The sequence below is a fragment of the Ranitomeya variabilis genome, chromosome 1 (genome assembly GCF_051348905.1).
Source record: "Ranitomeya variabilis isolate aRanVar5 chromosome 1, aRanVar5.hap1, whole genome shotgun sequence".
NCBI lineage: Eukaryota > Metazoa > Chordata > Amphibia > Anura > Dendrobatidae > Ranitomeya > Ranitomeya variabilis.
In genome coordinates, this window is record NC_135232.1 from 558,649,694 (window position 1) to 558,667,096 (window position 17,403).

The 17,403-nt window shown below is 44.7% G+C and overlaps 2 protein-coding genes across 6 annotated transcripts in view; both read left to right on the top strand.

Moving 5' to 3' along the window:
- Positions 1-3,817, top strand: part of LOC143767802 (farnesyl pyrophosphate synthase-like) — a 65,781-nt gene extending 61,964 nt beyond the window's left edge. For all 5 annotated transcript variants that reach the window (XM_077256341.1, XM_077256325.1, XM_077256348.1 and 2 more), the window contains one exon: positions 498-3,817. In XM_077256341.1, the coding sequence (XP_077112456.1) occupies positions 498-698 (201 nt within the window). In that variant the 3' untranslated portion in view covers positions 699-3,817. The remainder of the gene's footprint in view (positions 1-497) is intronic.
- The window catches only part of LOC143767833 (farnesyl pyrophosphate synthase-like), a 456,633-nt gene that overhangs the window by 61,978 nt on the left and 377,252 nt on the right, over positions 1-17,403 (top strand). The gene's annotated exons all lie outside the window — the stretch shown is intronic.

Below are 17,403 nucleotides of genomic sequence, written 5' to 3' on the forward strand. Positions count from 1 at the left end.
CCGCTGTACACTATGTCACACCTTACCAGAGAACAGCCGTCTCCTCCACCGTACACTACATCACACCCCACCATAGATCGGCCGTTACCTCCACCCTAAACTACATCACGCCCCACCAGAGAGCAGCCATCACCTCTTCCGTACACTACATCACACCCCACTAGTGAGCGGCCGTCACCTCCACCCTACACTACATCATACCCCATAGAGCAGCCGTCCTCTCCGCCGTACACTACTTCATACCCCACCAGAGAGCGTCCGTCACCTCCATCCTACACTACATCACACCCCACCAGAGAGCGGCCGTCATCTCCGCCGTACAATACATCACACCTCACCAGAGAGCAGCCGTCACCTCGGCCGTACACTACATCACACCCCACCTGAAAGCAGCTGTCACCTCCGCTGTACACTACATCATACCCCACCAGTTATCAGGCCTGGTGAGTTTTACTCCATCTCCCGTCCCATGCATTAACCTTTGCTTTTGTTACTAGGAGAACTATGGGCAGGATGACACAGAGAAGGTGCAGCGGGTGAAGCAGTTGTATGAGGAGCTGGACCTCTCGGAGGTCTATACACAGTATGAGGAGGACAGTTACCAGAGACTGCAGACCCTCATATCTCAGCATGCCAATGGTCTGTCCAAAGAGATTTTCCTGGGGCTGGCACGTAAAATCTACAAAAGGCAGAAGTGAAGCCATAAACTGTATATAACCCCCCACCCAGAGGGGCTTCTCCGGCAGGTTCTGTATGATGCCCTCTACCATGGCAGATGGGTGACATCGGTGGAGGGGGACTGTGCCCACGGCATGTCTCTGTATCAGTGTTACACTTTGATATTCTGAGAGATTCGGAACGGCTCTCTGTTCTGAGGACCCACTGTGACGGGGTATGCGACAGAGCAGGAAGAGACACCAGGCCGATAAACAATCCAACAAGATTTATTGGAACAGGGAACTGAGCCAACTCAAATGAAAGTAAGTAAGTAATCCACAATGTAAGAGTTCCCACAATGAATCCACACAAAGAGGGCAACAGTTCTGGGGCGCCAACCGGTAATCTGACACCAGGGAAAAGACAGAAATAATCCTGGGATAAATTCAATGGACCCAACCGATGAGGGACATAACACCATTCCGTGTGGCAGGTTTTAATCCTCCACACACGGGAACCAGGATCTCACCTCAGCAATAGATCCTAGGCCCTGGCCCATCATCACCTAACTCCCTGGGCCAAACCATGTGTCTATTGTTCTGTCTTGGGATCCACCCCTCCATGGGGGAGGGCTCCCACCTACTTTTGACTATGTGGCTAACTTAAGAAGTTTCCAGAAGCTACAAGTTTGTGTTGGATAAGTCCTATGCTGAGGAGAACAAAGACAGACTCCCCCCACTGGATGTTGACTCAAGCCTGATTACATTGCAGTCCAGGGACACAGGCCGGGGGAGGGACACGCTGTTACACCCACAAACTGAAGACCAGTGTAAATGGTTGGAGCTGCGACTCCTGGGTTACATGTGAATGAGGAAATAAAGGACAGAGGATGTCTACAAGAAGTATGAGGCCACGTCTTCTGCAACGTTCATCAGCCCACACTGCAGCTAAGAGCCAATGCCACCAATCATATATACTGAGCCCAGAAGTCATCACTAGTGTCACCGATCACATATACTCAGCCCAGAAGTCGTCAGTAGTGCCTCCTATCACATATACTGAGCCCAGAAGTCCTCACTAATCACATATACTGAGAATAGAAGTAGTCACTAGTGCCACCAATCACATATACTGAGCGTAGGAGTCATCACTAGTACCACCAATCACATATACTGAGCCCAGAAGTCATCACTAGTGCCACCAATCACATATACTGAGCCCAGAAGTCATCACTAGTGCCATCGATCACATATACTGAGCCCAGAAGTCGTCACTAGTGCCACCGTTCACATATACTGAGCCCAGATGTCGTCACTAGTGCCACCGTTCACATATACTGAGCCCAGATGTCGTCACTAGTGCCACCGTTCACATATACTGAGCCCAGAAGTCATCACTAGTGCCACCGTTCACATATACTGAGGCCAGAAGTCGTCACTAGTGCCACCGATCACATATGCTGAGCCCAGAAGTCGTCACTAGTGCCACCGTTCACATATGCTGAGCCCAGAAGTCATCACTAGTGCCACCAATCACATATACTGAGCCCAGAAGTCATCACTAGTGCCATCGATCACATATACTGAGCCCAGAAGTCGTCACTAGTGCCACCGTTCACATATACTGAGCCCAGATGTCGTCACTAGTGCCACCGTTCACATATACTGAGCCCAGATGTCGTCACTAGTGCCACCGTTCACATATACTGAGCCCAGAAGTCATCACTAGTGCCACCGTTCACATATACTGAGCCTAGAAGTCGTCACTAGTGCCACCGATCACATATGCTGAGCCCAGAAGTCGTCACTAGTGCCACCGTTCACATATGCTGAGCCCAGAAGTCATCACTAGTGCCACCGTTCACATATACTGAGCCTAGAAGTCATCACTAGTGCCATCGATCACATATACTGAGCCCAGAAGTCGTCACTAGTGCCACCGTTCACATATACTGAGCCCAGATGTCGTCACTAGTGCCACCGTTCACATATACTGAGCCCAGAAGTCATCACTAGTGCCACCGTTCACATATACTGAGCCCAGAAGTCGTTACTAGTGCCACCGTTCACATATGCTGAGCCCAGAAGTCGTCACTAGTGCCACCGATCACATATGCTGTGCCCAGAAGTCATCACTAGTGCCACCGATCACATATACTGAGCCCAGAAGTCGTCACTAGTGCCACCGTTCACATATACTGAGCCCAGAAGTCGTCACTAGTGCCACCGAACACATATACTGAGCCCAGAAGTTGTCACTAGTGCCACCAATCACATATACTGAGCCCAGAAGTCGTCAGTAGTACCAACGATCATATACTGAGCCCAGAAGTCGTCACTAGTGCTACCAATCACATATACTAAGCCCAGAAATCATCACTAGTACCACCGTTCACACATACTGAGCCCAGAAGTCGTCACTAGTGCCACCAATCACATATACTAAGCCCAGAAATCATCACTAGTGCCACCGTTCACATATACTGAGTGCCACCGATCACAATATACTGAGCCCATAAGTCCTCACTAGTGCCACTGATCACATATACTGAGCCCAGAAGTCGTCAGTAGTGCCACCGATCACATATACTGAGCCTAGAAGTCGTCACTAGTGCCACCGTTCACATATACTGAGCCCAGAAGTCGTCACTAGTGCCACCGTTCACATAAACTGAGCCCAGAAATCGTTACTAGTGCCACCGATCACATACACTGAGCCCAGAAGTCGTCACTAGTGCCACCGATCACATATACTGAGCCCAGGAGTCGTCACTAGTGCCACCGATCACATATACTGAGCCCAGAAGTCGTCACTAGTGCTACCAATCTAGTGCAACCTATCCCTTTTACTGAGCCTGTGAGTCAGCTATGGTGCCACCAATCACCCGTACAGAGTCTAAGGCTGGAGTCACACACAACATATAAAAATACGGTCCGTTTTTTACAGACAAAATACGCAGAAATGTTCGGTGAACAGTGATCCGTATGTCATCCGTTGGCAAGGTGTGGCTGCGTATTTTGTGCATGTAAACCTCCGTATGGCATCCGTACTGCGAGATTTTCTCGCAGGCTTGCAAAATGGACATATAATGGATCCATGAGCTCAAATATTCGTGAAAACATGTATACAGTCTATAGATAGATAGAGATATATATATATATATATATATATATATATATATATATATATATATATATATATATATATATATATACAGTATATCTCAATGAGACCGGCTTTTGCTATCTCCTTATCAAATCCAAAAGGATATGAGACATGGTTTACATACAGTAAACCATTTCATATCCCTTATTTTTTTACATATTCCTCACTAATAATGCAAGAAGTGTCTGTGTGCAAAATTTGGGAGCTCTAGGTGTTAAATTAAAGGATTAAATCACGGAAAAAACTGGCGTGGGCTCCCACGCAATTTTCTCCACCAGAGTGGGAAAGCCAGTGACTGAGGGCAGATATTAATAGCCTAGAGAGGGACCATGGTTAATGCCCCCCTCTGGCTAAAAACATCTGCCCCCAGTCACGTCAGAAAAGGCACATCTGGAAGATGCGCCTATTCTGGCACTTAGCCTCTGTCTTCCCACTCCCGTGTAGCGATGGGGTAATAAAGGGTTAATGTCACCTTGCTAATGTAAGGTGACATTAAGCCTGGTTAATAATAGAGAGATGTCAATAAGACACCTATCCATTATTAATCCAATAGTAATAAAGGGTTTAAAAAAACCACACACACATTATGAATAAAGTATTTTAATTAAATAAATACACATGGGGTTTTAACATCTTTAATATGCACTCAATCCAACTGACGACCCTTGTCATCTGAAAAAAAGGGAAAATAAAAAAGCAACAATATCACATACCTATCCTCCATACAGTCATGTCCCACGACGTAAATCCATCTGAAGGGGTTACATTATTTTACAACCAGGATCTCTGCTAATGCAGCTGCCCCTGGCTGTAAAATCTGGGGAATGAATGGAATGCAGGGGAATGTAGCTACCTAGACTTGTGGTGCTGCGCCCCCTGGTGGCAAAAACTCATATGAACTCTAAAGTGGGAACTTTTGTTTTCCGTGATTTAACCCTTTATTTTAACACCTAGAGCTCCCAAATTTTGCACACAGACGCTTCTAACATTAGTAGTGAGGAATATGTAAAAAATAAGGGATATGAAATGGTTTACTTTATGTAAACCATGTCTCATATCCTGTCGGGTTTGATAAGGAGATAGGAAAAGCTGGCAATTGAATTATCGGCTTTTCTGCTCTCTAGCACTGTATAAAATATAAATATATACAGTACAGACCAAAAGTTTGGACACACCTTCTCATTTCAAGATTTTTTCTGTATTTTCAGGACTATGAAAATTGTAAATTCACACTGAAGGCATCAAAACTATGAATTAACACATGTGGAATTATATAGTTAACAAAAAAAGTGTGAAACAACTGAAAATATGTCTTATATTCTAGGTTCTTCAAAGTAGCCACCTTTTGCTTTGATGACTGCTTTGCACACTCTTGGCATTCTCTTGATGAGCTTCAAGAGGTAATCACCGGAAATGGTTTTCACTTCACAGGTGTGCCCTGTCAGGTTTAATAAGTGGGATTTCTTGCCTTATAAATGGGGTTGGGACCATCAGTTGTGTTGTGCAGAAGTCTGGTGGATACACAGCTGATAGTCCTACTGAATAGACTGTTAGAATTTGTATTATGGCAAGAAAAAAGCAGTTAAGTAAAGAAAAACGAGTGGCCATCATTACTTTAAGAAAAGAAGGTCAATCAGTCAGAAAAATTGGGAAAACTTTGAAAGTGTCCCCAAGTGCAGTTGCAAAAACCATCAAGCGCTACAAAGAAACTGGCTCACATGAGGACCGCCCCAGGAAAGGAATACCAAGAGTCACCTCTGCTTCTGAGGATAAGTTTATCCGAGTCACCAGCCTGAGAAATCGCAGGTTAGCAGCAGCTCAGATTAGAGACCAGGTCAATGTCACACAGAGTTCTAGCAGCAGACACATCTCTATAACAACTGTTAAGAGGAGACTTTGAGCAGCAGGCCTTCATGGTAAAATAGCTGCTAGGAAACCACTAAGGACAGGCAACAAGCGGAAGAGACTTGTTTGGGCTAAAGAACACAAGGAATGGACATTAGACCAGTGGAAATCTGTGCTTTGGTCAGATGAGTCCAAATTTGAGATCTTTGGTTCCAACCACCGTGTCTTTGTGCGACGCAGAAAAGGTGAATGGATGGACTCTACATGCCTGGTTCCCACCGTGAAGCATGGAGGAGGAGGTGTGAAGGTGTGGGGGTGCTTTGCTGGTGACACTGTTGGGGATTTATTCAAAATTGAAGGCATACTGAACCAGCATGGCTACCACAGCATCTTGTAGCGGCCTGCTATTCCATCCGGTTTGCGTTTAGTTGGACCATCATTTATTTTTCAACAGGACAATGACCCCAAACACACCTCCAGGCCGTGTAAGGGCTATTTGACCAAGGAGGAGAGTGATGGGGTGCTGCGCAAGATGACATGGCCTCCACAGTCACCAGACTTGAACCCAATTGAGATGGTTTGGGGTGAGCTGGACCGCAGAGTAAAGACAAAAGGGCCAACAAGTGCTAAGCATCTCTGGGAACTCCTTCAAGATTGTTGGAAGACCATTCCTGGTGACTACCTCTTGAAGCTCATCAAGATAATGCCAAGAGTGTGCAAAGCAGTCATCAAAGCAAAAGGTGGCTACTTTGAAGAACCTAGAATATAAGACATATTTTCAGTTGTTTCACACTTTTTTGTTAAGTATATAATTCCACATGTGTTAATTCATAGTTTTGATGCCTTCAGTGTGAATGTACAATTTTCATAGTCATGAAAATACAGAAAAATCATTAAATGAGAAGGTGTGTTCAAACTTTTGGTCTGTACTGTGTGTGTGTATATATATATATATATATATATATATATATATATATATATATATATATATATATATATATATATATATATATATATATATATATATATGTGTCAATGATATATATATATATATATATATATATATATATATATATATATATATATATATATATATATACATACATACACATACTTATAGTATGTGTAGACATTTATTTTAGCTATTTTATTCTACCCTGTCAGTATGCTTTTACTGTACACCGCACTGAATTACCGGCTTTTCTATAGGACACTGGTGCGTATTTTTCGCAAGTCACACACATGGTCCGTGTGTAATCCGTATTTTTCTCAGCCCATAGTCTTTCATTGGTGGATTTTTTGCACAATACACTGACAAACGCAGCATGTTGCGATTTTCTCAGTCCGTAAAATATGGCCGAGAAATATACGGCAGATAGGAGCTGCTCCATAGAGAAACCTTGGTCCGTGTGCAGTGCTTTATTTTTGCGCCTTTCATACGTCCCTACTCCTCTAGTGTGACCCTGGCCTAAGAGTCACCTGTAGTGCCATCGTACTCCACAAATGAGCATCCATGCTGCCTTTTTTCACCCTCTGTATATATTACTAATGACTTCACACTAATACATAGAGCATTAGTGATCTTGTTTGAAAAATCCTTTCTGTCACTAAAAACTTGTACTTGCGAGGATTCTGTGCAGAGTTTCAAGGATCAGACTTTGTGTTTTATAACCCTGTTTGATGATCAGGTAGTGGTAGTCTTCATCTTGGTTTCGAGGGAGAGAAGCAAACACCTCCAGGGCTTTACCTCAGAGCCCTGGGGTTAAATATCGGCCCCACTGGTCATCAGGCAGCTGGTACTGCCTGCAGGCTTTTTCAAACTCACGCTGAAATATGTCCATGTCCCTATCCTTTTCCATTACAGAAAAATGCTCAGGACTAAGTTTAAAGCTGTTGGCATTGCTGGATATCTCCTTCTGGATTTGGGCTAACTCCAGCTGGAACTGAGGCAGGGCCTGGGCCTCTCACTTGTCTCCCAGCCTGTCGCTCTTGGAATTGCAGCACAGTGGCTTAGTGGTTAGCACTGCAACCTTGCAGCGCTGGAGTCCTGGGTTCAAATCCCACCAAGGACAACATCTGCAAGGAGTTTGTATGTTCTCCCCGTGTTTGCGTGGGTTTCCTCCGGGTACTCTGGTTTCCTCCCACATTGCAAAGACATACTGATAAGGAATTTAGATTGTGAGCCCCATCGGGGACAGCGAAGATAATGTGTGCAAACTGTAAAGAGCTGTGGAATATGTTAGCGCTATATAAAAATAAAGATTATTATTATTGCAGAATCAGCTGCTGTTGTCCCTCATGATCGTCTGCGTCAAGTTGCTCCAAGGCCATCTGTAGGTGTGGTCCACACTACTCTGGTTGCAGGTATGGCTGGCATCCACACATGTGACCTCTGCAGCAGCATCACCTACTTTTTGGCTGGCCTCACCTTCATCAGGGCTCTGGTGACGGACTGGCTGTATGTCACATTACAACAGTTCAGCAATCATTTGGTGTTTGTTTTTTCCCGTGGAGTCAATCCGTCTCGGCATACAGAGGGCAATAACAGTATCCTTGGTCTGTTGGTTATACCAGGGCTCTCGAAACGAACCCATCATTGCCAAACAAAAGATAGGACAGAAAAACAAGAGAAGGGGAGGGGTGTAACTGCTACACTTACAGTAATGTCCCTGATAAAAAAATAATCTGATTCCTCAATACTCTCGCAAGAACCATACAGGTTTTCTGTGACAAGGATGATTTCTCAAACCAGAACACTGATGTTCTGTAAGATCCCACCGCTTGCCACCAATTTGTCAAAGGGGGGACACTGGAGAGATAATGCAATCTCACTGCTGACACCAAATTCTCAAAGGATTGCAGCCTGGGAGATCGTGCAGATCCACCCCCTGTTTTCTTTGAAGCAAACAGCTCTCTGCTGCCCTGTATCGCCCAGGCAATTATGCAACTGACCGACGATCAACAGACGAGGCCGCAGGCTTTTTCCACTAATAGGCCGGTTGTCGGGAAACGAACAGTGAGAGTATGGTATGTACGCCTCCAATTCCATCTTATGGAATATCTGTATATACCACTGTATATACCACAGATACAGTCGTGTTTTATACAGGCTGACCGGAGGCCTGGTTTTGGTAGCGTATGGCTTCAGGGGTGCGGGTTACAGAACAAAATGAACAGAACTATTATATTTAATCCAAAACGATAGGCAGTGTTTATAAAAATATACAAAAGATTTTACAAAGGGGTCAAAACTGTACAGCACATACAATTACATAGAATAAAACAGATAAAACATAAGAAACTTATAACGCTGATCACAGATTTGATTCGGCCTAGCAAAGGAGAGCGCTTTGATTGAAAAATGTCCAGCGAATGGGATTCATGCAAACACCGATATATATCTCCCTATATGAACACAAATCATAATTTGTCTACATCTTTTATCAGCACCTGAGTTACACCCACACACCCCCTTCCTAATGACCTCATGTAGGATGGGTTGTGGGATGTACTCAGCCCTTAAGGATTTTTTTAAATTCCCAACTTATCAGATAACTTCACCCCTCATAATCGCAGAAGTTCGAGATCACCGCCATATTTCCTGGGATTTTACCGTTAATCAGAGACTAAACGTGACAAGGCTGTCATCAGTTATCTGCCCACTATTGATTTGTGGCTTTTAGGCAGGGGTTACAGTTATGAAAAATGTCATCTTCTTCCCTGATTCATCCTGAAGCTGAAAATATATGTCTCATCACTATCGGATCGATACAAACTCCAATATTCATAACATTCTTTTGGAGACATAAGTCTGGGGACAATGTATAACATTTCTCCTGAAGTGAAAAAGTTTTTCCTGGGGACAAAAGAGGCTCTGTCACTTCTCTATGTGTAAACACATGTACCTTTGTTATCCAGCCCTCTGAAAAGACCTTTCCTGGCTTAACTACCTGCCCAATCTATATACCTTTTTCTACGCACAATAGATATCCTTATTCGTACTGCAAGTGTCTTTTGGTTCAAACGGAGCTGCCTGCAATTTAATTAGGATGGTCACTTCACGACTATATCCAGATTCCTACTTCTTTATGTCCATTATACCAGTCCATGACTAAGAGACTCAGACTGTCAGCCATATGTTTCCTTACTGGAAATCTGTGGTGGGGGGGGGGGTTTGCCCAGAAATGTAAATATTTTCTGACACTGATAAAAAATATGACGGGATATGGAACATCTGCAATCTTCAGAGGTGAAAATATTGCATATGGTAGGTATTTACCGTATTAACATTCTGAAGGGCTAAGAACATCCCTCAACCTGTCCTACATTAGGTCATCTCAGGGAGGTGTCTGGGTGGAACTCAGGTGCTGCTAAAAAATCAGCGTAAATTATTATCTGTGTTGCTGTAGATAGATACATATCATTGTATGCATGATGTGGTTTACTGGATGTTTCCAATCCGCGTGCTCTCCTTAGCTAAGTCGAATAATCTCTGTGAGAAAATGAGAGCCGGGGGGATACAGATATCCTCTCCCGCCGTCACCAATCTGCGACGGAGCTTACACAGTCACAGCTCTCCGGTGCCCCCATACACTCAGGTCAGTCAGGGAATTGCTCCCAGGATAAGTAGTCGCAGGAGAGGCTAACCTGTTACGTACTGTTATCGAGGCACTCTGCAGTGAGGGTGGTATATAGCAACAGTCCCAGGCCGGGAATATATATATATATATATATATATATATATATATATATATATATATATATATATATATATATATATATATATATATATATATATATATATATATATATATATTAGAAAAAATGGAACAGCACACTCCACTACTTATCTTCGGGTGCAAAGCCCAGACAACCCGTCCTTGGTTGTTTCCAATTCATATACTTCGCAAAAACAGGCAGCACTCCATAGTCTTTAGGTAAATATGCAGGTGTTTATTGTGCCCACATCTTCATGCAACGTTTCGGCTCTAACTGAGCCTTTCTCAAGCCTTGAGAAAGGCTCAGTTAGAGCCGAAACGTTGCATGAAGATGTGGGCACAATAAACACCTGCATATTTACCTAAAGACTATGGAGTGCTGCCTGTTTTTGCGAAGTATATATATATATATATATATATATATATATATATATATATATATGATATTAAAAATCCCAAAATCATATTATTGGTCCGAAACAACACAAGTGTGTTGCATGTATTCAGAACCATCACTTAGCTCCAAATAATATAGGACATAAATAGGAGAAACCAGAGCATTTTTGCATAGAAAAAGGTATATACTTTATTATAACAAAGAATTTTAAAATACAACGATAGTAATTAGAGATGTGTAGTAAGTACCATGATTTACATATATAAAGAGGGCACCCACCCCTCTAGTAATCCCCATACGATTGCCAATAGCTAAGGGAAAAAGATTTGTCCTGCATGTGATGCCACCAGGGATGCTGATTGGAGAAAAGATCTAAGTACTAATGCCAGCAAAGTTGCTCTAACACTAACAGGAGCCAAACAGCTTACCGAGGTGCAGGGGAAATGATAGAGGAGCGGGGTCCCGCCAGAGTGCAGATCCGACACGTGTTTCGCGGCCGCAGAACGCCGCTTTTTCAAGGAAGTAAAGGATGGTACCGCAAGGACCTACATTTAACCCAGCTGACCTGCATCACGTGTCCGTAACCGTCCAATGACAGCGGCACCGGCGGCGCATGCGCACGGTGACGGGTGGGTCCACCATGGGGGCAGGGCGTCGGGCCAAGTGCGCAAGCGCCGAGTGAGAGCTCGGAACCTCCGCACGTAGCACTGGGACGCCCGCCCACATGAAGGAGCCACCCACCAACCCGGGCGATGCGCACGGCCACTGAATGGAGATGGTTGCTAGGGGACCAGGCACCAGCATGACAGTAATGGAGCCTAATCAATTTCAGGAATAGGTGCCTATGCATGGGTACAAGCATGTATATATATATGAAACAGACAGTATATGAATATACAGCATAATGTGCTAAGATAAAGGCTACATACAGAGAATAAATAGAAAGAATAAATAAGTCACCATGGCAATATAATAGATAACAGTAAATAAACTGAACACCAGATATCGCCATATAAATAATTTATAAGTATAAACCTAAATCTATTTGAAGCACAGAAACACCCCAAAAGGGGGTTTACAATGACAACAGTATATATCCAATGCGGAATGTACATGGTATAATGATTATTTTATATTTCCATAGGTGTCCACATCCTGAGACGAGAAGAAATAGACCAGGGGCCCGGGTCCAAATGGACAGGACGGAGGAAGAAGCAACGGCCAAAGACGGGCCCTTAGGTAAGAGCAACAATTTAAAACTGCAAAAACAAGAATAGAGAATAAAATCAAAACGAGAGATTAAAAACAATGCAATCTAGCAGGATAATGATGAGGGCCCATAAATATCACACAAACGACCGGTCATTAACTAGAGGTATGGAGCGAAGCTCAAGGACTCATTGAGTCCTTTAGGGGTCACACAGTCCAAAAGAACAATCCATTTTGTCTCTATCTGTGCGAGACGTTTTCTATTGTCCCCGCCTCTCACGCCCAGGTGAAGTGCGTCAATCCCCCGGACAGAAAGTAGTTTTGGATTACAATTGTGGTGTAACCAAAAATGTCTGGGGAGTGTTTTTAACTCTGTCTCAGAGGGCGCTGTCCTGGCCGCGCCAATGTCCCGCACGTGCTCACGTACACGGATCCTGAGTTCGCGTGTGGTAAGGCCCACGTAGATCTTAGAACATGGGCAGGTGGCATAATAGATGACGTTAGAAGTCCCACAGGAAATCCGATGTTTTATCTGAAAGGTTTTGGAGCCATCACTTGATTTAAATTCCGAGCAGCGCAGGACATTGGCGCAGGCAAGACAGTGCCCACACGAAGTACAACCCGGGCGGGGGCCAGTAGAGCCAAAAGGGTTGTTAATGGTGGGAACATAATGACTCCTGACTAACATGTCGCCAAGGTTCATACCCCTCCTAGGCGTCATGAGGGGGAAGTCGCCCAGGGCAACACGCAGGGAAGGCTCCGTCCTGAGTACAGGCCAGTGTTTCTTGAGGATTGACCGCATGCTCTCCCACTCATGATTGAAGGTGGAGATGAATCGAACATGGTCATCTCCACCTACCGCACGACGTCGAGTGGTCGAGTGCAAAAGGTCACTTCTCTGGGTTTTACGGGCACGATCATATCCCGCTTTGATGGATCTGCGGCTGTAGCCGCGATCCCTAAATCTCTGTTTCAAGTCATCGGCACGTGCCTCAAACTTAGTTTCAGAGGAGCAGATGCGCCGCATCCTGAGGAACTGTCCGACCGGGACGGCCCTCACAGTGGCCGGATAATGGGCAGAGGTAGCATGCAACAGGGAATTGACTGAAGTAGGCTTCCTGAAGACGTCCGTCTGGATGCGCCGGTCTAAATCGACCTCAAGACGGACGTCCAGGAAGTCAACACTGGTCTCACTGTAGTTGTATGTGAGCCGTATATTTAACCTGTTGTTGTTTAGGATGCCCATAAATTCCTGGAGCTGGCGGACAGATCCCCTCCACAAAAACAAAATGTCGTCAATATAGCGATACCAGCACAGCACATGGGCCGCGGCGGGCGGGCCCCCGTCGCCGAATAACTCCCTCTCCCAGGCGCCAAGAAAGAGGTTGGCATACGAGGGCGCGCACGCCGCGCCCATGGCCGTGCCGCGCTTCTGTAAATAGAATCTATCTTTAAAGACGAAAAAGTTGTGGGTAAGGATGTACTCCACCAGCTCGAGGATCAGCTCACCGAGAGGGCCGTCCAGATCGGAGGATCCCAGGAAGCGGCGGACAGCGTCTAACCCATGGGAGTGGTCGATGCACGTGTAAAGACCCTCGACGTCGGCGGTAACCAAAATGGTATCATGGTCCACAAGGATGCCATCAACCCTAGACAGGACGTCCGTAGTGTCTCTAATATACGACGGTAATGTCTCAACAAGTGGTTTCAGGTAAAAATCAACAAATTGACATATTGGATCACAGACCCCGTCAATACCTGACACAATTGGACGTCCCGGTGGGTTGAGGGCATCCTTGTGGATTTTGGGAAGTAAATAAAATGTGGGGATCCTGGGGGACTTGACAATGAGTCCATCAAGGACTTGTTTGGTAATGATATTAGCCTCAAAGGCACCCACAAGTATGTCCTGTAATTGTTGGGAGAAGGAGACCAGGGGACTGGAGGGAAGCTTGAGGTAGGTGTTAGAATCTTTGAGCTGGCGGAAAGCTTCCCGCTCATATTTCACACACGGCCAGACCACCACATTCCCCCCCTTGTCTGCCGGCTTAAACACCACGTCTTCCATTTCCTTTAGTTGTTTTATAGCCTGACGCTGCTGTGATGTTAAGTTATCATACGTGCGTCGTGAGGACAACTTTTTAAAGTCCTCACTTACCAGCTTAGTAAAAATTTCGATCGCTGGAGACAGAGCCAAGGGGGGAAATCTGGCGGACCTGGGGCGGGTGAATGGTGGAAACTTACTTCTACTTGTAGTTTGTTGCTCCTCAAGCAAATCCTCCAGATCCCGAAGAGTCTCCCTCTCGCAGTCACTCAAGTCCCTACTGGTATGGAGTTTCTTGAAAATCAATTTGCTAGAAAATAAATGGAGATCTTTTAATGCTGCAAAATAATTAAAGGAGTTAGTGGGAGAGAATGTCAGGCCTCTACTCAAAACCTCGGTCTGATTAGCAGAGAGAGTATGTGTGGACAGGTTAATAACCCGTAACAATCCCTGCGTATTTACCTGGGCGACCCTCCCACCGGTCGTCTTAGATTTAGCCAGCTGTCTTGTGGCCATTCTTTTGCTGTCAATAGGTCCTATAGATGTCGAGCCACTAGATTGGGGAGCAGTAGTCAGGTCGTCGTCACAAGTAGATCTATTAGATCGTGTAGATGTAGATCTCGATCTGGATTGGTAACTATTTCTAGACCTCGCGCGGGACCGTCCATGGGAATGCTGCCATCTATACATTCGGCCCAATAGTTTATCTTGGGCGTCACGATGGAATTTCTTGGACTTGGTTGCCTGGATATCATTAGCCCATTTTTGAAGCTCAAGGTCGAGATCATCATTTAATTTTTTGAGGGAGTCGCCTGTCATGTCCTTGTGTAAGGTAGCTTGTAGAGCATCGATCTCAATCTCCATACACTCCAGTGATTTCTGGTTCATTTGTTTAAGGAGAACCATGAAGCCCTTAGAACAATTATTAATTAAATCCTCCCACTTCCCCTTTATATCCTCATCCTCTATGGGGAACGAGGGGAACACTTGTATACGGAGTCCCCTCGGGATGAGATCTTTCTGGATGTATTTGTCCAAGAACTCATGGTTCCACCAAATGCGCGTTCTTTTGCGCAGAAGATCTTTAAAACGTGTGATAATTTCATGTAACTCTCTGCTGGGCCCATCATTACCCCCTTCTATGTTATCATGGAGCACCTCATTCAATTGTGCACGCCAGGTACGATCCCGTGCACGAAAATCCATGATTGTAGAGGAGAAAGCTGTGAAGCACACAGAAACACAGACGCACTTCACCTGGGCGTGAGAGGCGGGGACAATAGAAAACGTCTCGCACAGATAGAGACAAAATGGATTGTTCTTTTGGACTGTGTGACCCCTAAAGGACTCAATGAGTCCTTGAGCTTCGCTCCATACCTCTAGTTAATGACCGGTCGTTTGTGTGATATTTATGGGCCCTCATCATTATCCTGCTAGATTGCATTGTTTTTAATCTCTCGTTTTGATTTTATTCTCTATTCTTGTTTTTGCAGTTTTAAATTGTTGCTCTTACCTAAGGGCCCGTCTTTGGCCGTTGCTTCTTCCTCCGTCCTGTCCATTTGGACCCGGGCCCCTGGTCTATTTCTTCTCGTCTCAGGATGTGGACACCTATGGAAATATAAAATAATCATTATACCATGTACATTCCGCATTGGATATATACTGTTGTCATTGTAAACCCCCTTTTGGGGTGTTTCTGTGCTTCAAATAGATTTAGGTTTATACTTATAAATTATTTATATGGCGATATCTGGTGTTCAGTTTATTTACTGTTATCTATTATATTGCCATGGTGACTTATTTATTCTTTCTATTTATTCTCTGTATGTAGCCTTTATCTTAGCACATTATGCTGTATATTCATATACTGTCTGTTTCATATATATATACATGCTTGTACCCATTCCTGAAATTGATTAGGCTCCATTACTGTCATGCTGGTGCCTGGTCCCCTAGCAACCATCTCCATTCAGTGGCCGTGCGCATCGCCCGGGTTGGTGGGTGGCTCCTTCATGTGGGCGGGCGTCCCAGTGCTACGTGCGGAGGTTCCGAGCTCTCACTCGGCGCTTGCGCACTTGGCCCGACGCCCTGCCCCCATGGTGGACCCACCCGTCACCGTGCGCATGCGCCGCCGGTGCCGCTGTCATTGGACGGTTACGGACACGTGATGCAGGTCAGCTGGGTTAAATGTAGGTCCTTGCGGTACCATCCTTTACTTCCTTGAAAAAGCGGCGTTCTGCGGCCGCGAAACACGTGTCGGATCTGCACTCTGGCGGGACCCCGCTCCTCTATCATTTCCCCTGCACCTCGGTAAGCTGTTTGGCTCCTGTTAGTGTTAGAGCAACTTTGCTGGCATTAGTACTTAGATCTTTTCTCCAATCAGCATCCCTGGTGGCATCACATGCAGGACAAATCTTTTTCCCTTAGCTATTGGCAATCGTATGGGGATTACTAGAGGGGTGGGTGCCCTCTTTATATATGTAAATCATGGTACTTACTACACATCTCTAATTACTATCGTTGTATTTTAAAATTCTTTGTTATAATAAAGTATATACCTTTTTCTATGCAAAAATGCTCTGGTTTCTCCTATTTATGTTATATATATATATATATATATATATATATATATATATATATATATATATATATATATATATATATATATATATATATATATATATATATATATATATATATATATATACACACTCACCGGCCACTTTATTAGGTACACCTGTCCAACTTCTTGTTAACACTTAATTTCTAATCAGCCAATCACATGGCGGCAACTCAGTGCATTTAGGCATGTAGACATGGTCAAGACAATCTCCTGCAGTTCAAACCGAGCATCAGTATGGGGAAGAAAGGTGATTTGAGTGCCTTTGAACGTGGCATGGTTGTTGGTGCCAGAAGGGCTGGTCTGAGTATTTCAGAAACTGCTGATCTACTGGGATTTTAACGCACAACCATCTCTAGGGTTTACAGAGAATGGTCCGAAAAAGAAAAAAAATCCAGTGAGCGGCAGTTCTGTGGGCGGAAATGCCTTGTTGATGCCAGAGGTCAGAGGAGAATGGGCAGACTGGTTCGAGCTGATAGAAAGGCAACAGTGACTCAAATCGCCACCCGTTACAACCAAGGTAGGCCTAAGAGCATCTCTGAACGCACAGTGCGTCGAACTTTGAGGCAGATGGGCTACAGCAGCAGAAGACCACACCGGGTACCACTCCTTTCAGCTAAGAACAGGAAACTGAGGCTACAATTTGTACAAGCTCATCGAAATTGGACAGTAGAAGATTGGAAAAACGTTGCTTGGTCTGATGAGTCTCGATTTCTGCTGCGACATTCGGATGGTAGGGTCAGAATTT